This window comes from Ascaphus truei, chromosome 3 (genome assembly GCF_040206685.1).
Source record: "Ascaphus truei isolate aAscTru1 chromosome 3, aAscTru1.hap1, whole genome shotgun sequence".
NCBI lineage: Eukaryota > Metazoa > Chordata > Amphibia > Anura > Ascaphidae > Ascaphus > Ascaphus truei.
The window spans coordinates 63084695-63109809 of NC_134485.1; the positions used below are offsets into that span (position 1 = coordinate 63084695).

At 39.2% G+C, this 25115-nt stretch overlaps 1 protein-coding gene across 3 annotated transcripts in view; it reads right to left on the reverse strand.

Annotated features, from left to right (window-relative positions):
• TRPV3 (transient receptor potential cation channel subfamily V member 3) overlaps nt 1-24621 on the reverse strand; it is a 47569-nt gene extending 22948 nt beyond the window's left edge. For 2 of the 3 annotated variants that reach the window (XM_075594139.1, XM_075594137.1), the window contains exons 1-7: nt 24417-24621; nt 19247-19357; nt 11903-11980; nt 5128-5202; nt 3549-3706; nt 2322-2498; nt 551-691 (exon numbers count right to left, since the gene is read on the reverse strand). In XM_075594139.1, coding sequence (XP_075450254.1) covers nt 551-691; nt 2322-2498; nt 3549-3706; nt 5128-5202; nt 11903-11980; nt 19247-19353 — 736 coding nt within the window. In that variant the 5' untranslated portion in view covers nt 19354-19357; nt 24417-24621. The remainder of the gene's footprint in view (nt 1-550; nt 692-2321; nt 2499-3548; nt 3707-5127; nt 5203-11902; nt 11981-19246; nt 19358-24416) is intronic. The other variant, XM_075594138.1, reaches the window with a different exon arrangement.
• Nucleotides 24622-25115: the final 494 nt, after the last annotated feature.

Sequence of the window (25115 nt, forward strand, 5' to 3'; positions counted from 1 at the left end):
TGCAATCCTTAAATTGCTGATTCTCCCCAAAGCATTTTACAATTCATGTGAGGCAGCTTTCGCCCGCAGTCTGAGAATAATCAACGGTATCTATATATTTTTATATAGAGCTCCAGCATATTTGTAGATCTATGATATACATACCGTAGCTGTGTGGATGAGCAGAGCTAAGTGTAAGTATGGTGGTCCCCCAAATGAATATTAATACCGAAGGGGTCTGTCTCTATACTTGATCTCTTGTTTCAACACTCTATCCATGAATTCATCCTTAATTCCATACAACCAGACGTCTCCTCCCCTTCATCATTGGATTTATATCCTCTCCCCCATCTTTACCACATTCCTTTAAACCCCCAAGAACTATGTAACATTTTGGAATAACTCCCACTCTCTGTCTCTCATATACTTTTGCCAATTTTCTGAGATACAGAAAAGGGGACGAGAAGAAGCAGGTCCCTTTTCCAAAATCAAACAAGGGAAGTACCATCATTTACGTGAGAAATGTGTTGCAGTAATAGTGCAGTATTGTATACTGTATGTTAGTACTTACCAAAATAAAATCCTTCATGTTTATTCTTGGGGTTAAAGAACCGGCCCTTGGCACGCACATTGATTTTAGCTCCATACTCAATGAGGTATCTCACCAGGTCACATTGTCGTCGTTCAATAGCTATATTTAATGCAGTTTGACCTAAGAAAAATAGAATAGATGCATGATTTGTACCATTTGTGTACACCATTGACAGGGGCCCTTCCCTTCATTGCACCGTTTCCTTTCTTCCCCTCCCTAACACCCTCCCCCCAACAGACCATATTTTTAGCCTTTGTCACAGCATAAATTGAATTCACAGATTTTATTTTTATAGCTGATCATTAAAAGTATCCCATTTCTCCCACAGTCACTTTATTTTATGATACACCCAAACTGGCAGGGTCCAAGCACCCTATTAAAAAGGCGACTAAGGGTCCTGGGCCATACTCAAAATCATTTGTTTTACATGACTCCCCACTACTGAACACCTAATACATCTTACTTAAATATTGCCGTGAACCAGCATTTAATTTCTAACACATTCTATTGTTATTGTCTAACATAATCTCATTAGCATACCAGCTAAAAATGTTATTCAGGAAAAAAAATCACTTATCCCAATGTCCTTATTTTGCTGAGCATTAATTCTCCAATAAATCATCTCATTCAAGATTCATTACATTGCAATGGTTGGTACGCTGGTTAAAATATTGTTAGTAACAAACAAAATCAGCCCTCTCTATGACTAGTTTGAAGAGAGACAGGGAGACAGGTAGAGTCAAGGGTGTTATTTGTTTAGAATAGGTGTAATTATTGCCTACTTGAAGGTGGGAGGAAAGCTACCACAGCAGAGGGGTGGGGAGGTGGAAATGTGAATGCCTTTAGGGATTGGAGTGGGAGAAAGTGGGTCGAGGAGACGAGATTACATGCTTTTGGAGCCAAGAGTGCAAGTGGTACATGAGAAGAGGGGAGCAATAGAGACACTTACTCCTATGTGATAGAGTCAGGGAAGACAGGAGGAGAGTTAGGAAGAGGAGGTGTACAGTAAGGGCATGATACAGGGGGCAGAAATAGAGGTCTGAGGAGAGAGTCAACGAGAAAGTAAAGGCAGCATGGGTTGGACATGTGAATACTAATTAGTAAAGAAAATTAGCTTTTTTTTAACCTGGGAGAGAGCAGTATTGTAACAAGATTGGATAAATATGTAGTGGAGTAATTGGATAAATCTGTAGTGGAGTAATTCAGTGAGAGTATGCGATTTCCTCCAGAGACGTTCGGAGGAGCAAATGCAGGAGCTGAGCATGTGTGAAAGCTTAGCCAAGGTCTTGGATTAGAGGGATGAGAGCAGCAAAGTAGAAGAGGGGACATGTAGCTCAAGAGAGCAGGGTAGGGCAGATGTACTGTAGTTTTTTACATCTGGGTCAGTAGAGGAGCAAAGAGAAGAGAGTGCAATGTGGAATTTAGATCCAGTATGTTCACGTAACGTAAGTCACTGCAGAATAAGGTGTTGATCGAGGTGAAGAAAAAGAGTTGAGAGAACAAATGAGCTATGGTGATGGTAAGAGAGGAAGTCGGGAAATGGAGAAGTCAGGGAGAGAATGACCCATTCTTGTGGGTGCTAGCTGCAGACCATTGGTGAAAGCCAAAGGAAGAGGTTAGAGAGATAAAGGTTTTCTATCTCTTGTCTCCATTGTTATCTGAACATTCCACAAATGCGTTTGGCTGAACAAGGAAAAAAAATAATCCTGGAATAAATCTTAGGCACAAAGGTGGTTAGGTTGTAACATACCTTTATAATTTTCCTCTGTATACTCAGCATTAATAAATATTTCCAAAAATGCATTTTCTTTTGCAAACGACAGCAGCGTGTGCACTATGTCAGTTGTGTGTTCATTTATGTTTAATAACGCCTTCATCAGACAGGTTTTTCCAGTGTCTCTTGATGTTAGTTTGTTCATTAAAAAATCTAAAACATTGACATAACACAGATAGATTAGATTTGTGACAAAAAGTATCACTCTTTTAGCATTTTTGCGGCTGGACGTATTACTAGCCACTCAAACCGTGAGAGCAGAGCTGCCGTGAGAACTGAACACTCCGCAGGTGCGATAGACACGGGGGAAGCACAACCACTCTAGTCTTATGTACTGACAATGCTAATTGTATGTTCATTATGTGCAGAGAAAATCTCTGAGCTGCATTTATCAAAGTCCCCCATCTCCTAAATTCTTGAGGACCAATGGGCAAAAACCAGCACCAGTTGTATCAAGGAATGTAATCTCATTGGTATTTTTTTTCCCTTTGATGAACCTGATACATATTTGAATTTTTTTAGCACTGGTTCTCTTAGCTATTTTTGTTTTTGCAAACCCCAACCTCAAAATGCCAATATTCTGTCCCAACTCACGTTGATTCCCCCCATCCCACCCCCCAACCGAAAAAGAGCATGTTCCCATGCCTTACCAGGCACATCATTAGGACACTATTAAGGTTAATATAAGGCAGAAGGTTCACCTGCTATCATAAGAATGTCTGAAGTAAAAAAAAGTACTGCAGTTCTCATTATTAGACAGTAGTTGAGATGTATGTCTGTCTGTTTTTATTTATATAGCGCCATTAATGTACATAGCGCTTCACAGCAGTAATACACGTGACAATCATATAAATAACAAATAATACAAATAACACCTAATGGGAAGAAGTGCTTCAGTCATAAAAGTAACATTTAGCTGATGAGATTCTCTAATTGTTTTGTGCTGTTGTGAATGTATGAGCTTTTCACTGCTGAATAATGCTGGATTTGAGATATTCATGTATTTTCAAATCAAAGCAATTAAACATGAATCATTAGTCACATGTATATTGTGTTATGACTTTCTATTTATGGTTGAAAATGGACACAAATTCACCACAGCACTGAAAAAAAAGGTCTTGATTTCACCAAAGAGGATTTTCTTTTTGATCAGACTATAAATGGATAAAATAGTCAAACTCATCTCTTACTCATAATTATTACCTTTTAAGGCTATATGTCCTCTGGAAGATAGCTTCACATCGTCGAGAAGTCTATTTAACTCGTCCACGTTTCCTTCAGAAACAGCCTTAAACAAAAGGTTTTTCAGTTTTCGCTTCACAGTCGTCTTTGATTTTCCGGATGCATCTTGATGTGGATAACTAAAGAAATGATCAGTTCAGATCGGAGTCGCAACTAATATGTTATATGCAATTCAAATTATATTGGGGTAGTTTTATTACAAATTATAAATGGTGGGGTCGAAACCAGTGCAAAATGTTGCAGCAGCTTCATAAAGAAGAACACTCCTGTGGCTTTATATTTGAGTTTTTGCAACGCTGGTGTCTTTTTTGCACCATATTCGCAGCCAGCAAACATTGATAAGTAGATGTTACACATTGTTTCACACCCTAAGGAGGAGATTAATTAAGGTCCTGCATTAGCTTCCATTGACTTAAATGGCAGTTAACACCGGATCAGGTGTGCTAAGATGCAATAGACCTTAGTGAATCTTGAAAAGATCACAGGAACTGCGACAGAGTGCAGGGGAGTGTAATCATGTGGGGGAAAAGCGGGGAAATTGGCTTGAATTTAAAAAATGGCACTTATATATATTAAAAAAATGTTTTCATTTTTGGGGTTTAACAAAATGCAGCAATTGATTACCATGAATGAAAACTAATTATTTAAGCTGCCGATCGATCCGTTCTCCTGTGATCGATCAGCGAATATCATGATCTCTGGGTTCACTTAATGGCTGCCTTTGAAAAAATCCTGCAGTCAGTGGAACGCAACAATGACAATGTTACCTTATATTACTAAGAATAACATTGCATATTGTTACAGCTTTCAACTCAGCCACAGTTTCCTGTTGGGAACACTGCGAGAGATCTGTTTGTGATCATTTGTTGCCAAAGCTCATTCACTGCTGGGCCCAAAAAGAGGTGTGCCACAGCCTGCTATAGCAACCACAGGAAAAGATGCACAGTACATTAAAATTCATTACAAAGTTTTATTATTTTTATTAAAAAAAATTAAATGCAGTAACTATTATTTAATACTACAGAACTGATTTATGTAACAGAAAAAAATATGTCTGTAATTCTCCTTGGACAGAAGAAATCTTTCAAATGTGTGAAACTTTCTAATGGAAGGTAAGGAATATTCGGGCAGCAATCTGCAATTTAGTCACCATAAAAGAACATGTCTTCTTTCATTTTACCATTGCAAAGTCCTTTTGCTGCTATTTCTGAAAGTCCTCAAACTTTTCCAATACAAGTTTAATTCTGGAGATATCTCCCTGGGAAGTTCAAATGGCCGGACCATTCACCAACATTATGACAACAGAGATAACATCTGATGCCAGTGGAATAACTAGTAGGTGAAAACTCAGCAAACAATGACGGTTTTGAGAAAATGAAAAGTTAGAAATAGATCAGCACATCATGATTATATTACACCTTTATTTTCGCTCTTTGAGGGGATTGCTGCTTTAAACATTTTCATATAAATGAATAAATGGCTTTACTCATGTGATCGCCAAGAATTATTTTAAAACAATACGTTTTAATGGCTCTCTTACCCAATGTGACATTGTGGGTTTATATGCTGTAAGACATCTTCAGGAGTCTGCGGGGAATCTATATCTTCACATTTCCTATTATCATTGTGTAAAATAGAAGAAGAAAAAATACAGGTCTGAAGCACACATGTAAAGTTCACTTTTATACATCATTTGTTTGTCCTGAGACTTTGCTAGCAGAAACATCAGGGGCTAGATTCACTTGTGGACAATATGTGCACAGTATTCTTACTTCATTTTCTTACCAACCTTTTCACTAAAGTGATGTCTGCCACTGGTATCCAACTAGTTATTTCTTACCTACTGTATATATTTTTATTTAAAAAAACAAACTATATATATATATATATATATATATGAGAGAGAGAGAGAGAGAGAGAGAGAGAGAGAGAGAGAGAGAGAGAGAGAGAGAGAGAGAGAGAGAGAGAGAGAGAGAGAGAGAGAGAGAGAGAGAGAGAGAGAGAGAGAGAGAGAGAGAGAGAGAGAGAGAGAGAGAGATAAAATAACTAGTTGGTTTCCAGTGGCAGGTCCTTTTGACCGAGGACAAGTGACTTTATCTACACATGTCTCAGAATCAAGAATTAAAATTGTAATCTTGTGTCCAGGATTAATTGTGCCTGTTTAATACAGCACTGCGGTATGTTTCCAGGAATTATATATATTTTTTAGAACTGTCCGTTTTGTTTGAATGAGTTCATGTTGTTTTATTGAGCGTGTGATGTAATTCTCTTGGAATCTGACACAATGTATCAGGCGTTGGGTGTAGCTGTACACCCTGCTCCGAGCCTGACACTGACAGGGATCCTGTGCACGTGTCAGAGACAGAGGAGGCGATGAGCTGTCGGTCCATTGTAGCAGAATTGAATCACTATCTTCCAGCTGTACATTCCTACTTGAAATGTGTTGAGGTTGGCTTGGTAAAGACAAAGGGGACTATGCACTAAGCAGTGATAAGTCGTTTTAAGAGCGCAAAGTGTTTTTAGAACGTGAAGTTCCGCCGAGCGCTATGCACTAAGCCGCGCAAACAGGCACTTTGTGCTCTAAAACGGGCTTTTCCTTTGAATTTTTTCTAAGTCCAACTTTTATCGTACGATCAGCTGTTTGCGCTGAATCTTGCCCTTCTGCGGGATTCACTAAGCAACGCAAACTGATCGTACGTGAAAGTTGCGCTGAATAAAGCTCACCAGCTAAAGGCTGGTGATAAAAGAAGCTGGACTTAGAAAAAATTATTTGTTTACCTTTTTGCAGGCGCAACACCAATAGAACAGGCCGGCGGGTGTCCCCAGGTGACCCGGCAGGGGTCCCCGAGGGAGGCCGGGGGTCGCGCGGGTGTCCTCAAATGACCCCGCGGCCGTCCCAGGGTCCCCGCGGGAGTCCCGGGGGACCTGCGGGCCTGCGGTACCAATGTTGTGCCAACAAAAATACTAAACAATATTTCTAACTAAATACACCCCCCTAACACATACAGTACATGAATGTGCAAAATTACTATTATCCAAATATGGATAATAATGCTTTTGCCCATTAAATATACATTAATACAATAAATACATTACATACATGTTGTACTCACTCTTGTTCGGCACCCACTATGAAGGCCAGCCGCATCTTCCTCCTCATCCATACACTGGGGGGCTGAAAAATATACAAAATAAGAACAAGTGCCAAACTAATGTCCCCTAACCCCTTAATGACCTTAGCGGTTATTAACCGCTACAGTCATTAAGGGGTTAAGCCACCCTGACCCGATACCCACTTATTTCTACAGTGGCTTCATCATATATATATATATATATATATATATATATATATATATATATTACAATATATATATATATAGTGTATATGCATGATTAACCAATATACAAATAAATACTGTACATGGCCAAATACAAATGTCTCCCAATATCAAACATCACCAAGCTCAATCAATATCTAATAAATCAAAATACAAACACTCAATTAGACAATGTGTATATGATACAACTAATCTTTGCATCATATATACTATGTCAAACAATGCTCCAAATCAAAGACACTAATCCAAACAAGATACAGATACAATCATTAAAGAAAAACAAAGCATCAACACAATTAATTTACCATCAATTAATCCAATCACCAATCAATTACAATCCAATTCAATTACACACTTCAAATCCTACAATCAAACCATTGTGTAAATTAATCTATGACAAAGTAACCATCAAACAATATCTATATGCCAAAAATAAGCCAATAAAATAATCTATAGAAACCAGCCTTTAACTAAACATTTGCAAACATTAAATGTACATTAGCAACACATTTTTACACAAAGCAGCAAATTACCATTCAAAAAAACATCCAAACAAGGCAAGCCAACAAGTTTTTATTATATCTGTATGTATGTCCATCTATAGTTTACAGACATAAATACAGGTGCAATAAAAGAGCATTAAAAACACTTTATTCACATTAAAAATGAACATACAATATAACCACTGATTTGTCCTGTACGTATGTATACCCATAGTGACATCCAAACATTCAGGACAAATAAATGGACATTAAAAAAAAATGGACGTCAGGGAAAAAAGTCCAAAAAACCTGTAAAATAAAATTAAAATACATTTTTTTTTTACTTACCATTAGATGAACCAGTCACAGCAATAAAGGGGAACCGGAACCACTAGAGCAGCTAATCCAACAACAGGAACCAGGTAACCATAAAATAAAAAATCCATTACAATCCACAAGTGTCTTTATCTTCTTTTTTCTATTTGTAATCCATCGTTGGGTCTTCTCCGTCTTCTTCTGTCTTCTTCTGGGGTCTTCTTTCTTCTTCCGGGGTCTTCTTATCTTCATCCGCCACGCCCTGGTCTTCTTTCTTCAGAGGAGGTCCTTCCTCCTCTGCGTCAAGCCTGAAAATGAGACGACATAGGCTTTTAAAGGCCTATGACGTAACATTTTCGTCATATGGTTCTCACGGCCCTGATTGAGCCGTGAAAACCATGTGTTTTGGCCGACAAAAAAAAAAATGATGACGTCATCTTAAAGGCAATGAAAGCACAGCCAATCAGATTTGGCTGTGCTTCAATTGCCTTTAAGATGACGTCATGAACTGAAAGATGGCCGGCTTCACATGGTACGGTAGCCAATCAGAGCATGGGAACTCCATCCCAACTCTGATTGGCTCAAGTACCATGTGACAGGCTTTCAAGAACGTCACATCCGTTCTCCCCAAAGCATCTGTCACATGGTCTACTTGAGCCAATCAGAGTTGGGATGGAGTTCCCACGCTCTGATTGGCTACCGTACCATGTGAGGCCGGCCATCTTTCAGTTCATGACGTCATCTTAAAGGCAATTGAAGCACAGCCAAATCTGATTGGCTGTGCTTTCATTGCCTTTAAGATGACGTCACCTTTTTTTTTTGTCGGATAAAACACATGGTTTTCACGGCTCAATCAGGGCCGTGAGAACCATATGACGAAAATGTTACGTCATAGGCCTTTAAAAGCCTATGTCGTCTCATTTTCAGGCTTGACGCAGAGGAGGAAAGACCTCCTCTGAAGAAAGACCAGGGCGTGGCGGATGAAGATAAGAAGACCCCGGAAGAAGAAAGAAGACCCCAGAAGAAGACAGAAGAAGACAGAGAAGACCCCATGATGGATTACAAATAGAAAAAAGAAGATAAAGACACTTATGGATTGTAATGGATTTTTTATTTTATGGTTACCTGGTTCCTGTTGTTGGATTAGCTGATCCAGTGGTTCCGGTTCCCCTTTATTGCTGTGACTGGTTCATCTAATGGTAAGTTAAAAAAAAAATGTATTTTAATTTTATTTTACAGGTTTTTTGGACTTTTTTCCCTGACGTCCATTTTTTTTTTTATGTCCATTTATTTGTCCTGAATGTATGTATGTCACTATGGGTATACATACGTACAGGACAAATCAGTGGTTGTATTGTATGTTCATTTTTAATGTGAATAAAGTGTTTTTAATGCTCTTTTATTGCACCTGTATTTATGTCTGTAAACTATAGATGGACATACATACAGATATAATAAAAACTTGTTGGCTTGCCTTGTTTGGATGTTTTTTTGAATGGTAATTTGCTGCTTTGTGTAAAAATGTGTTGCTAATGTACATTTAATGTTTGCAAATGTTTAGTTAAAGGCTGGTTTCTATAGATTATTTTATTGGCTTATTTTTGGCATATAGATGTTGTTTGATGGTTACTTTGTCATAGATTAATTTACACAATGGTTTGATTGTAGGATTTGAAGTGTGTCATTGAATTGGATTGTAATTGATTGGTGATTGGATTAATTGATGGTAAATGAATTGTGTTTGGTTTTCTTTAATGATTGTATCTGTATCTTGTTTGGATTAGTGTCTTTGATTTGGAGCATTGTTTGACATAGTATATATGATGCAAAGATTAGTGGTATCGTATACACATTGTCAAATTGAGTGTTTGTATTTTGATTTATTAGATATTGATTGAGCTTGGTGATGTTTGATATTGGGAGACATTTGTATTTGGCCATGTACAGTATTTATTTGTATATTGGTTAATCATGCATATACAGTGTATATATATATATATTGTAATATATATGCTGTATATATATATATATATATATATATATATATATATATATATACACATGATGAAGCCACTGTACAAATAAGTGGGTATCGGGTCAGGGTGGCTTAACCCCTTAATGACTGTAGCGGTTAATAACCGCTAAGGTCATTAAGGGGTTAGGGGACATTAGTTTGGCACTTGTTCTTATTTTGTATATTTTTCAGCACCCCACTGTATGGACGGGTAGGAAAATGCAGCTGGCCTTCATCGTGGGTGCAGGACAAGGGTGAGTACAACATGTATTTAATGTATTAATGTATATTTAATGGGCAAATGCATTATTATCCATATGTGGATAATAGTAATTTTGCACATTAATGTAGTGTATGTGTTAGGGGGCGGGGGGGATGTGTGTGGTATATTGCTATGTTTATTGGGGGCAATTGTCCCCAATAAACATGCTATTATGCCTTAATCCCTTCATTGCCTTAGCGGATAGCCGCTAAGGTAATGAAGCTGCTTTAATGTATTTTTATTAATATTGTGTGGTAGCAGGGGACCCCCTGCTCCCACACACTATTATTAAAATGTACATTAATGCAGCTTCATTACCATAGCGGATAGCCGCTATGGTAATGAATTATTATTTATTGTTATGTGTTTTTTAATATTAGTGTAGATGTGCAGGGGGTCTCCTGAGCTGAACCGCATTGGTTTCAGGTCCGAGGACCCCCTACTTCAGGAGTTACAGGCCCCATTATGGGGTGCCGATATCCCCTGTAGTTTAAAGCTCCCGCGTCATGTGACCGGGACATTGAAATTCTGCAGGGGATACCGGCACCCCATAACGGGGCCTGCAACTCCTGAAGTAGGGGGTCCTCGGACCTGAAACCAATGCGGTTCAACTCGGGAGACCCCCTGCTCATGTACACTATTATTAAAATGTATTTATTTAGTGTACGATCGCCTGTAACAGCCTTGCATGGAGATGGCAAATCTCCATGCAAATGTTACAGGCAGCTTTTTTTTCTATCAGCTAGCGTACGGGAACTTTAAGTGCGATAGAAGGGGGGAAATACATTGCACGCACGATAAGCCTATTTTGGGCACGTCCGATAAAAAATGGGCTGAGGGCCTTAGTAAATAGCGCCGCCGGCTTCATTTTTTATCGGACGTGCTAATTTTTTTCAGCAAGGCGCGAAAGCTCGGAGCTTAGTGCATAGCCCCCAAAGAGTACCTTATGTAATTATACAACATGGACATAAATATTACAGATGTCTAACATCTGACTCCCCGTATATGGATATTTGAACTTCAATAGAGTTGTGCAAAATATTCGCAAACATCCGTGAATTCGGCGAAATGTTCCGTTTTTCCACGAAAGAAAAGGTCAAAGTTTGCCCAAAACGAAATTGCAGGGTCATTTCACCCTGATGTGCAATGTCACATGACCAATGTCTCATTGTTACTGTGACCTACATTTGCTTTAAATAAACTTATTGCACATTTTACTTGACTTGATTTTTTGGACCTTGTAATTTGAAAAACATTCAGGAAAAAATAAGAACTGAAACGTGAGAAGATTGTACATCTCTACTCTTCCATATATCCAGAAGTCTGTTTTTCTTTATTTCTGCTTAGAAATCATGCAAAACACATCTAACCTATAGCCAGCAAAGCCATTATTTGCTGTGAATGGACAGGCCAGAAACTCTCACAGACATTAAAGTACGCATGCGCAGATTATATTTGGACTGCATCAGCATGAAAAACAGGGAGGAATGGATCACCTTACACCGCATAGTAAGATTTGCAAGGCGACATCAATAGAAGATTCTTTTTTTTTTCTAAGACTTAAACAAAACACAAAAGATGAATTAAATCTGTGTATAATGCGTGGCAAAGCTGTCTATAGAACACTTCTAATTAGCACATTATTATGCCGGCTCATCATGTCCGGTTAACAAATGACATTGCTTTATGTGTTTAGCGTTTCATTTGTCAAACATGAAAAACTATGGTCAATGACTTTTGTAATTACAAAGCAAAGCCTTAATCAATTAACAATAGCAAGGCAGGTCATTTGGAAAATCAGTTATTCAATGCAACTATTTCTGAGTCGTTTTTAGATGCACTAGGAGCGGTCCTTAAAAAGGACTGTACAACTGGTGTACTGTTTTATACCTTTGTAAACATACCTTAGCGCATTGTACTTGGAATCCATAGGATTTGAAAACACGGGGGCCGTGGTTTTGCTTGGATAATCAGTGGTGTCACTGTAAAAAAACAAAAACCCCAAATAGTAAATAGTAAATATTCCTTCAGGTAATGATAACGAACAGTGTGAGCATTAGAGGAAGTCACACAGCAGTTGCAAAGGACAATACTGCATTGTTAAGAACCCGAGGGTTTTGGAAGCGGTACATGATCTAACGCAGGGAAGGCCAACTCCAGTCCTCAAGGGACCCCAACAGGTCAGGTATTGGGGATATCCCTGCCTCAGCACAAGTGGCTCAACCACTGATTGAGCCACCTGTGTTGAAGCAGGGATATCCATAATACCGGGCCTGTTGATGGCCCATGATGACTGGAGTTGGCCACCCCTGATCTAAGGCCAAAGATTTCATTGGATGTAGGAGTGGATGTAAAGGTGATTAGGGCGGAGCAGCAGGTCCACCCACCTAACTAGTTGTGTAAATTAGGACAATTGCATATGTTTGGATAATTTAAAGTTGATGTAATTATAAAAATGTGTGTACAAGTTTGCTCATGATTCTGTTACTTAGTCACAGCTGGCATTGGTTGCAGAAAGTGTGTGGGTGTTGTGCCAGTTTCCTTCTGAATGTGGAGTTACAAGAGGTGGCAGTAAACTTGCAGTAGCATACTAGCCACGGCATGATGTATGGGATATTACTCTCCCTTACTTAGCCATAGGTGTATAAGGGCTAGCGGGGTAAGGGTGGCTGTAGAAGAGTCATGGTGGTTCGAGGAGATCTGCAGGTGATGGGAAAACAGATGGTATTCTTAGTTTGTATATGAATAAAGTTGTAGCCCATTTACTGCATATGGTGTCTGTTGTATTGTTTTGGTACAGTCGGGATTGGAAGGTGCTTTTTTTACGTCCTGTGGACCGAGTCCCTACCGAGCGCAAATACTTTTTGCTGACGGAAATGGCGTTTAAATATATGACAACTGCAAGCGCAAAAGTGTGTGCGCCTTCTATGTGTTTGTTAAAAGATATGCTGGGTTATAAGATCCATTAATATTTAAGCTGTAATGTGGGTTTTTAAAAAGCACAAATATACTATGCGTCCTGCTACTTTTTAAAAACATTTTCTCCTTATAATTGCTCTTTCCGAATAAGAACAAAAACATAACATTTGAGAATTATAATGGAGGCGGGACATACGTACTCAAATCATGATGCCTATGTAAATAATTCATTTTGGTAACAACTTTAGCAATGTCTCTTACCCGTATTAGCTTTATTTGCCACCACTGTTTCTCTATTAAAGTAAGTAGGCCTATGGTTGCCAGGTGTCCAGTATTGAACTGGACTATCCTGTATTTGCACACTCTGTCCAGTAACAAATGAGGTAATACTGGACATCTATGTATACAGTATACAAGTATTACCTCTCTGGACATAGTGACCTGACCGGCTCGGAGGAGCACGAGATTTCCCTGATCAAGGAGAGTGCAGGGCTTTTGCTAGGGGGCTGGGCAGCTTCCTCCATCCTGAGTGGCTGCAATACTTGCCAATATTGTACTAGTACCAAAATATTTTGAAGGCTTTTATCATCTACCCCAGGCCTATCTTGACTGTATAATAGCCACTATATACATATTGTGCAGGTAAAATATGATAAACTAACCTAGAATAGGTGATAACATTACATAATACTAACATTGTAGAATATATTAATTCTAGATCCCTTAGTAGCCGTGGCCAGCTGATCACGATCCACCCATGACAAGCTGACCACTTGAGGCTACTAAGGTGTTTGTTTGTAATGTTGTATGTTAACCCCTTTGGCATTTTTGTATGCATTGGTAGCCTCTGGTATCAAAGGAGTTAAATAATGTTCTACTAGTGGGTTTTGTAAGAAATTGTACCTTGTTGGTGCTATAAAAATATAAATGCTATATAACCCTATGTTACAAAAGTGGGATATTCCCTACCCAAATACATTCCAGAGGCTGATTAAGGCTGATTTCTAAGAGTTATAGTTTAATTGTATTTATAGCGTATTTAACGTATTTTTCATGTATGCAAATTAGATGAATATCGCTAGCCATTTATTAATAAATAATACTTTTAGAAAACAGCAATAATTCTAAAAAAAAAGATAAGGTCCCAGTTCTTAATAATGCCAGATTTTAACGCAGCGCGATAGAACTGTTAGTACCTGGAAGGCATTTTATGAAATAAAGAAATGTTCGATGTAAAATAATATATATTTTTATAGTTATAGGTTGGTCCACTGTTTCATTCCAATTTTTAGAAGTTTATAATCTTTGTCAAATTTGGTGAAAATGTTCACCAAAATCATTACAGTTTTTTTCTTCAGTACACACAAAGAAGAAACCTGTAGAGTTTCAAAACCTCTCTACTTCTTTTAATATATGTTAACAACTGTGATAGAGAGCTACAGTAGATCAATCAAAATACACACATTTCACATCAATGAATGTATGCAGCATGTATTCTGCTCTCTCAATGATGGAATGGCTTCTAAATATCTGTATGAATCAATTCGACTTCACCTACAGCTGCATATTAGAGGTGTGTAACATTCTCTGTGTGCAGTCCACTCCCAAATGATACGAAATATGTAAAATTAGAGTTATAAATAACTGTTGACACGCAATGAGCGTCGTTCTGTTGTTTTTTTATATTTAATTTAAATTGACTCATCAACTGCTAGTGGTTGAGCAATATATTCAATTATTTTTCAGTAACCTATATGACTTCCGAGTAACTAAGGTGATATGAGCCCCAGCAAATATAGCAAGAGTCAGTCCCGAGGGTCCATATAACAGTGACACATCCCGAATACCAGTAAATCTCTGGCACTTTCACCCAAGTTAACTAGTAGGAGTCCCTTTCAGTAACCCTTAACGGGGCTGTGCTATGTAAAAACTAAACATATATTTGGCTTCCTTAGAAAGATTCAAGTACCTTAAAGCAACTGTGAAAAATGAATATGTATCGCTTTTTGCTTGGGACACTGGATCCAAACATATCAGCTACTCATGGGTCCCAATGCGAGCTGTTGTACAGTATAGCAGAAAACGTTCCCTTGTTAATTCAGACTAACATATATTATGTGTAAATGCTGTATCTGCTTGAGGACCCATATGGACACTAAGCTCTAGCACCAGCCCATCCCATAAGCATGTTTACAAAGTCAGAGGTCAATATATTTCCAAATAAATTGTTAAGAACCTGAGTTGCGCATGTAGGTAGTTGAATTTGCTCCGATTTGTATTCAAATCTCTTTGCTACAGCGGAGATCTCACGTTTTATTATATTCTAGGGGAAGAAGCCCCTTAAACTGTAATCTGTTAGATAACCCTGAAACTGAGCCATTAACACGTCTCCATGACTCATTTTTCAAATCTAAAATGACATTTTCCTCACACAAATGGTTTCCCGTAAGACATACGTTATGCACGCGTGGACACTGTTACATTTTGCATTGATGCTCAAGAATACAATAAAGACATACTAAAAATGATACCTGGTCCCCTACTGTCAAATTAAACAATCTTGGTGGACAATAAAAGCATATTTTGAAATTCTTTTTCATAATAATACTAATACAAACAATTTAACCATGTGAGTTGGGCACCCACAAAAAAGTTCTGTTTTGTACTATTTTTTCCCTTCTTTTTGTGTGCACGTAATTGTGTTTTGCAGTGATCCCTTTGCAAGAGTGCTAGGATTCATCTTTACCTGTGGCCATCTACAATGCAGCTAGCACTCTAATGTACAGTATGCCCTCCTCCTCTCCCATCTTTACTACTGCAATCTTCGGATCCCTGCCACACAGCTCTTGTAATCTATACAAAACTTTATACACTTTCTCTTATATCTGTCCCTGTCTCTCTTCTGCTCATATACCATAGCTAGCTAGCAACGAAATTCTGTATTATGTACACAAATCTCCCCTTCTCTTTTGAGGCTCTTTACTCCTTTGCCCTTTCTTTATAGCTCTCATATCTCGCTATGTACCTGCTTGCCTCCTACGCAGTGCTCTTCGCAAGTCTGTCTTCCCTTTGTCCCTTGCATTTTTACTGAAATCTTTCTCTGATATTGCTCTCTACCTCTGGAACTCTCTTGCCCTCAATTTCAGGTTCCCTCTCTCCCTGTCTTCCAGTCCCACCTGCACAGTCACCCTTACAATTAATCCTTTCCATAGCGTTGTAAAATGAGCACATTACCAACTGTACACACTCTTATCCCAGAGTCTAAATCATTGGATGCCAACAAGGGGCCCTCTGGGCTTCAGCTCTCTGTCTACCCAGTGCACGAGGCAGAGATGTTGCAGGCACAGATCATAGCTTCTCCCTACTCACTCTGCTTCTTAATGACAATGTGCAGATAAATACTCCCTCTCCTCTCCTATGCTAATCACTAGTTCCCAGCGTAAGAGGAGCGGGACAGTATTCCTCAGCACACCGACATTAAGAACCTTACTCTGGATGGGTTGGGGAGATGTTCCTATCCACAGCTGCAACATCCCTTCAGCCTGTGCACCATATATACGGGTAATATGCAGCCCTTTTAAGGGCTCTAGGGCCGCACCTGAGGCCCATGTATATCATGTTGCATACCACTGCTCTAAATTCTATAAACTTTGCACGCCCATGTAATCTTTCTGTTTCTGTATGTGTCCCAATACACCAATTACATTGCAAGCTCTTCAATGCAGGAACTTCTTATGTACTGTATTAGGCCCTAACTCATAACTGTATTATCCTTGTATAATCTCTGTGGAGCACTCCATACGCTGGCGTTGGCACCTGGCGCTATATCAAAAAAATATGCCATACAATATGTTTTTTGTCAGACTCACATATACAAATTATATTTATCTAGCAGCATCACAAGTTTATGAAAATATTCAAACTTGGCTGATTGCGTTGAGATCCTATACTTGTTATGTTCCCCTTGGCTGCAAAAAATGCAGATCTGAAGCATTGCAGAGTTTAAACAATCCTTCCTAACTCCACAAAGATTCATAAGACAGCTGCTTATTATTTTTTAGTACTGTACAATAACATTTTTGAAAGTTGATCAAACTGAGTCTTATAAATAATAGTTTTCACATTTGCTTCTAGGGTTGTCAGGTGGCTTCTCCGAAAATACTGGACTCAATGGTGAAAGGTCACATACACACACACACACACACACACACACACACACACACACACACACACACACACACACACACACACACACACACACACACACACACACACACACACACACACACACACACACACACACACACACACACACACACACACACACACACACACCTCATGTCTCTCCTCTCCATGCTGTTTCCTCCCATCCTTGGCCCAACCCCCAGGCTCCTGACACCTCCTTCTGATTGGCTGCATTACCCAGCAGCAGCCAATCAGTATGGAGGAAGCTGCCCAGCCCCCTTGCAACAGCCCTGCTCTCTCTCTGAACGGGGGAAATCCCACGGCCCCCACGCCGGTCAGATCACGTCCAGTATTACCTCTTATGTTTTACTGGACTGAGAGTCCAAATACAGGACAGTCCGGTTCAAGACTGGACACCTGGCACCCCTATTCAGTCATCGATCCATAAAAGACTATTGCTGGTCCAGGAAAATGTTATAAGATATATTGCTAACGGTGATGAAACACATGGATTAACACATTAACCGCTGTCTCTGCCAGTTTACATATTTGTTATTTGAAATGTCTCATCGTTTATCAAATGTAGGCTCAAGAGCACAACATCAGAACATATAATACACAACGCTTTCATTTTACTGCTTAGCAAAGCGCTGCCAGCCCATCTGGAAAGTAAAACGTTTAAGGTTGGCTAAGGGGTGGTGCTCATAGCTAGCTGATGAAAGAATACTGCAGTGGTTCTTCGGCTGAGACCCCGCTGGCGCTGAGCGCACTCATGCTGGGAGAGTGCCCCCAATATGAGCGCCGAGTGTCCTGCATTTACGCGCGTGTGCTCCGGGGGATGGGGGGGGGGAGCATTGCAGGTAGTTGAGCGCACTGGAAAGTAAGATTTTTTTTGTTTACCTAAGCGTCGAGCGTGTGTGCCCGCGCACGAGCCCGCGCGCACAGCGTGAGCGGGGACTTACATATATCTATATATGTAAGTAACCGCCGCTAGCGCCGCCTGCTCAGCGCGCTCAGTGCTAGCGGGGACGCAGGGTTAAGTTGCTAAGATCAGGGCAGAGTTATAAAGCAGCTCTCAACAATTTCAACATAGAGGTCAATCACCCTTAATATAAAATAAAACGTCATGCTAATATTTATCTGAAACTTAGAATTTCACAATAGTCGGTGATCAGGATTCAAAAGGAAAAGTTAAGGTAATTCTAAAAAAATATATATTACAATTTATATAAATTATATTTTGGACAAACTGTGACAGTTGCACCATTTGGTTCACCACAATCTGGAATACTGTGGGTTTAGCCTCTAGCTCAGGGGTGGTCAACTCCAGTCCTCAAGGGGGACCAATAGGTCAGGTTTTCAGGATAGCCCTGCTTCAGCACAGGTGGCTCAATCAGTGGCTCAGTCGAAGACTGCATATTCTGTGCTGAAGCAGTGATATTGTGAAAACCTGACCAGTTGGTGACCTGTAAGAGCTGCAGTTGTCCACTCCTGCTATAGCTACTGCAGAGTAAGTTTAAATATATATTTCTTTGGCCCTTTTGCTCTATTTTGTTGGGGATTGATGAAGTAATATTGCTGAAATCAGTATACTGTTGAAATGAATATATTACTGAAATGGACAGGGGAGGGGGGGGGTCTCTGGAGAAGGATTGAAAGCGATGCTATGTTCCCATTTTGTCTTGTATGTTTTCAGTCTCCATTTTGTGTGTGAGAGCGAGTGTGTTGTTTGAATGTGTTTTGCTCACAGTAGATATACGACTGTGCCTGAAGTAACGCCCAGATTCCTGGTAACAAGAAGTGCCTGGTTTCTATAGGGAACGGTTTTAACTAGTTTTAACCAGGTTTTAATGATTTGCAAAATGATTGGATTAGGAATTAAGGAGTGGTTAGTATAATCTGCCTGGTAACCTATTTTGAACAAAGGAATCAAAAATGTATAAAAGAGCCTGCTTGGACACTCTTCTGGCAGAGTCTTATAGACTTTTGAATGTGTATGATCATACTATGCAATAAACTTCTCATTATCAACAAACCCTTGTTTGTGAGTTTGCAAACAACGACAGGCTCTAACTGTGGATGATTGATTTGACCGTTCTCCAGTGCCCTTCTATAGCTTGTTTCTGAGTGTGACCAATCCTTACCTTTTCTTCGCCGCATTGTCTGTAAGCTTCTGTGTTCTGGGAGGTGTTCCTGGTGGGTTCCTTTCCTTGACCAGAAGTGGCACCACTTCATTGGGACCTCTACTCATCTTCCTGCATTTCAGATGGAATAGAGGGTTAGTTAATATCATACGTAACAATTGTCAGAACTCCCTTCTGGCCACAAACATGTTAAGTAGCCGTCTCCCATTCATTGTAGCCAATTTATATAGTGGTTCCCAGCACTCAATAAGAAAAACCAGACAAAAGCGTCAATGTTGAAATAGTAACGATATATTAAAGGAAATGATACACATCCAGAGCCAACCCTAATCAAGGCTTGGAGGTTATTCGACATGGAACCTAATAGGTGAACAATGAGTAAACAATCAAGAGGGACATTTATCCTACATTTATTGTAGGACGCACATTTAAAAATGACTTTTTGTTTTGCTGCCTACTGGATATCAAGGGGGTCATTTATCAAAGTCTCCCGGCTTTAAAACGGGTGCAAAAAAAAACAGATTTATTAAAGAAGAAAACCCCATTGTTTTTTACCAGAATGTTTTTCCTTGATAAATTCGGTGCCCCCCTAGTTTTGTAGACGGGAGACTGTGATAAATAACCTCCATGTTTCCCTTGTTTGTGACTCCACTAGAAATGCCTCCTTGTGTTTAATAACATGTGTACTGTGGTGTTTTCTTTCAAAAGACCCAATTTAATATGCGGTGAGGTTAGCGTGTCTCAAATGAATAGTACCACAATCTTCTCCAGCCTGGGGAAGTTTTTTCTGTCATTGGGGCTCGTTCATTAACTTTTTTGGTGCCCCAGGATCTAGCCACTACGTCATGGGGTCTGACACTCCGGGGGACCCCAGGATTTTGTGCAAGGGTGGCCAACTCCAGTCCTCAAGGGCCACCCACAGGCCAAGTATTAGGGATATCCTTGCACATGTGGCTCAATCAGTGGCTCAGTCATTGTCAGTCTCACTCTGACTGAGCTACTGATTGAGCCACCTGTGCTGAAACAGGGATGACCTTTAAATATGACCTGTTGGTGACCCTTGAGGACTGAAGTTGGCCACCCCTGATGGAGCGGCTACGTCATGCCCTTTTTGTGATAATTTGCTAAGGGAGATTGCGCCCTGCACTCCACGACCTGAAACCCCCGGGATATAGAAGAGGGGCGGGGGAGGGTCCTCTTCCGTTTCCGGATTAAATGAAGCCGTGATCACGATTTGCAGGAGGTGCCATGGCACTCTGGTGTATGGGCCCCAACGGCAACAAACTGCTAGACAAATGGTTAAACTGCTAGAATGTACAGTAATTTCCCTGTGAAAATGTGCATTTGGTAGGAAAAAAACTCATCTCACCAGTATTCATTAAACAGTTTCTCGCACGTTCACAACATAAGCTTTTCAGGTTGCAATTAGGTTTCGGCTGTGCAGTATGCAAGCTTTCTATGCAAAATGACGGATTAACCGGCTTTTAAATAAGATGCAAGATTACATTTCACAAAGGAAAACCTCACCCTGAGATGTCACCTCCACAAGGCATTTGACATTGCAGGTGACAAAGCATAGATAATTCTTAATGAACATGGCGAAAACCGATTTTTATTGCAGCAAATTGCATTCCACTTACAGGCGATTTTGCATGAATATGCCACACAGTGATTTGTGGCTTATTAAAGGATTTCCATTGAGAATTGTGAGTTGTTGCTGTAGCAGTTTTGACTATAGAAGACAAAACTTAACAATATTTAGTCACATCACAAATTGTTGATTGTCATAAATATGTCTGTGTTGAACATGTCCAGCATTTCCTGAACAATAAACTGGGTTCACTGTCATTCTTTAGAGAGATGACGCAGCAATCAGAGTAGTTACCATATTATAATACATTGTAAATGTGATTTATGATTTACCTTTAATAGGACTAATCCTGTGTCAGATTTTCAGTACAAGGAAAAATACAGATACAGAGTGAGGAACTCATGTAATTAATATACTGTATTAATTAATAGCGGGGGTCCCTGGCAGTCCCATTCAAACTAAATGGGACTGCCAGGGACCCTGCTGTGTTAATCCGATGGGTCATTAGTCAATGCAGAAATGCCTTAAACTTGCCTTAAACTACCCAGGTTACACCCAGCATGTACCCAGCATGTAACCGGGCTAGTTTAAGGCAAGCCTTAGAATACTCGTTGTCTCATCTGTACATGTAGCAGAGGCCCATTTTATACAGAAAGTTCATGTTTAGGGCCCTTTACCTTCAAGGATCTAAAAGGACATTGTTTAACCCACGTTGCCTTCAGAGGGATCTGTAAACATTGGTTTGCAATGTGTTTCACACACACGTGGCTGTGAGTGAGTTAGTAATTAAAGATGGGCAAAACCAGGTGTGTGGAATCAGAAGCTACCTGAACATTGCAGAACAAATACTAAACCAAAACCCATAAGGTTTTAGAATCAAAATTAAAACTCAAAAATGATTTAGAACCAAGACCAAAGCTAGAACACCAGGCCAAGTGCCCATTTCTAGGTGTTTCTCACTATATCTGTTTTAATTATTGTCAGTATTTTATACATATTATTTTAGTCTCCTAATTGTTTTTTTTTGGATTGTATACTTCTTTAAAGCACTTTCATGCGTTATTATGCCATTTTAACCGTTTCCTGCTTATTTTGAGATTTTTTCTAGAATTTGGTAAAAATCCTAAACCAAAACATAACAAACTGAGGTTTATCAAAAACCAGAACCAAAAAAAAAAGATTTTTTAGAACTGCAACCACGTCCAAAACCAAAGCACCATTTTTTTAAAACCAAAACATGAATGAATGAATGAAAGTGCCTACCCTTATTAGTAATTATTACAGCTACTAATCCCGATGTTCACACCTAGAGCACGTGGCCCTTACATACATAGAAACTTCTACAATGGAGTATTTTCTTGCTAGTCATTGCTGTGGGCTAAGGGTAATATCATTATGCCATGACAATGGCCTATGTATTGTAGCTACAGTAGTAATGTATTAAGGTGTTCAACCGAGGTCACAGTGTTCCTTTTCAGTGGAAGCAATGCATTTTCCTGACAAACATGATATTCTCCCTTAATGCCTACTATTTTCTTACAGTTCTCAGCAAATACATTTGACAAACACACAAGAGGCCAACACAAAATAAATACTATATTTGCAGCTACTATCTTACTTCTAGGCCATGTATAAAAAGTTAACTCTTATTCCAAATGCTGTTTTTCACACATTATTTGAACTATTTACTTTAAAAATTATTATAAATTAGGTTAGGAAGGTGCACTATAATATGTCTTCATGTAAAGCTGATATGCATAGACATTATAGTTAAAAATAAATGTCTGTCTTTCAAAGAATTTACACATTTTTGTAACCTAAGAACAGGGAGTCAAAGTTTCTTCTGGGTTCCCCACTTTGAAAACACCAGCATTACCCTAAGTGACTCGAAGATCCTTTTATCATGACTTATGAAGAGACGTGAGTGATCTTGGACCTCGTCGTCTATGAACGTCACTACATGAGCAACCCATGTCTTGATTTTCTCTTATTATTTTTGATGCTGGTTTGCATAGGAACTTCATACAGTGCACATAACAAGAGGATAATTATAGAATAACATGACCTGAAAGAAGTACTCCTGTGGGTGGTTCCACCAGTGTCATGATGAGCCATGTCAACCAGTCATGCATAATCTATTGTCATTTTCTCTACAGTCACGTCAGTAACGTCAATGGATGATTTGAACTTTTGCTGGGCACTAAGGGGCTTATTCAATCACATCAATATAAATCACATTTTGGTTGCTTCATAGTTTATTGTGTAAGCCCCAAAGACATTGGTGGGCCACAGGCAACCCGGGGGGCGTTACCTACAGCACCCAACTGCTGGCCAGTCCAGCAGCCAGCTCTCCCTTTCTTCCCAATGCAGAAGGCGTGGAGATGTTCCTGGTATAGATCGTAGATTCTCCCCACTCCCTAAGCTGTCTAATGTGCTGATAAATACTGTACTAACCTGCTTCTCTCCTGTGCTAATCACTAGTTCCCAGTGTAAGAGGAGGAGCAGGATAGTATTCACTGGTACACTAGCATTATACAGCTGACTGGAGGGCTGCAATTCCTCTTCTGCAAGGTGCAGAATATATATATGTATATATACTGTATGTAGATATATATATGTAAATATATATATATATATTCAAGGAAAAAGAGAAGAAAAAGTGCAGCGTAACACCAATAGTATAATAATGTAATAACATATAAAATATACTGTATGTATCCAAAGCACAAGTCAGGTATTGCCCTCACATTTATAATAATATAAAACAGCATTTAGAATTCTCTCTCACAGTCCCCAGAACCACTGCAGCGTTAATCTTCCCGGGCCGCAAACCTTACTCTTTTTTTTGCCATGGACGGGCCGCAGATTTCAGCCTGTTAGCCCGCTGCACCAAAAACAGTAAGTCTTACTACATCTGTACAAATAATCCTTTTCATGTCATTGCTTCAAAACATTTTACATGTGGCCAAATTATTTTAGTGTCGGTTGTTATAGCGTTACATGACGAATGTCCCTATCTCCAGTACATCCTCTAAAGACCGTCCTGTACCTTAGTTCCCTGAATATACTGTAATAAATCCTTGGTCACCAGTTTCACATGTAAACTGTATGTCAAAGTTACACAAGTGTAGTCCAAAGTCATATTTAACATTTAATATTTACATTTTCAGATCCAAGGAACTTTACTTATTGACAATGTTTTAAATCTCCTAAGAACAAAATATTAAAATAATGTGAAATATGAATGAAAAATTATTCGAAACTCTACCATAAACTATACCAGTAAGGCAACAATCCTCTCTAAAATGCGTTTAGAACTCAATTCAGCATTGTTCCCTCTATCTTTTTCTTTTTCAATTAGATGATTGCTTTTTTGGTATCTCTTTATATTTGGCTTTTGTGGTTTCTATTGCTATTCCTAGCAGGCTTCTTAATTTATCACTGGTCCTCTGTTTTTTAAGGCTCAGGTATGAAAACAATGATACAAAGAGAGTAAACAAAACAATAAATATATATAAAATTGATAAGCATGGTTTGCTGTTTAAAGTGGTAAACAAAAAACTTCTTATGTAAACTTACCCGGTGTATCGTCTTGCCCATACAAGCAGAAATAAACGATTCCTTCTTCAGGACGAACAAACCAGTTGTAACAAGTCTTCCCTCTGTATGTTCGGAGCTACAAAAAGACCAATTGAACAGCAGCAGGTCTTCGTTTAAACTTAAAGAGCAGCTGTGATAAACAACCGTGAGTCCGTCTTCAATTAGACTATAATAAATAAATAGTTCTGGGAGTGTGGTGTAACGCATAATATTGCTACAGTCATTTATAAGGAAGGCAGCTCCTCCCTCCTTGTTTTCTATTATAGTACTGCAACCTGTACATAATAATAATTCCAATTGCATGTATCACTTAAAGAAGTTTCTTGTGCAGTACTTGTACGGTATGAAGCTAAAAATTTAAGGGTGCTCTCAAACTTTTGGGGGAAGGGGCAGCAGGGCAGAGATGAACAGGACCCGTCCCCAGTTTATAGCGAGTTTGGGGGCTAAGAGGTTAATGGGTAGGAAGTGGTGTTTCTAGGCTAAGTAAGAGGAAGCTTAGGAGTAGGCGTGCATTTGTGCTATATAAGAGGTGGTACTAAGGCAGAGACCGCTTTACCTTATAGGATGGTGGGATCTCATAAACTCCCACCATGTTTTAGTTATTGCAGCTGGATATTTAAAAAAAAATTGGATGTGTATATTTGAGTACAAAAATAAATACATAAGGAGAAAAAATGT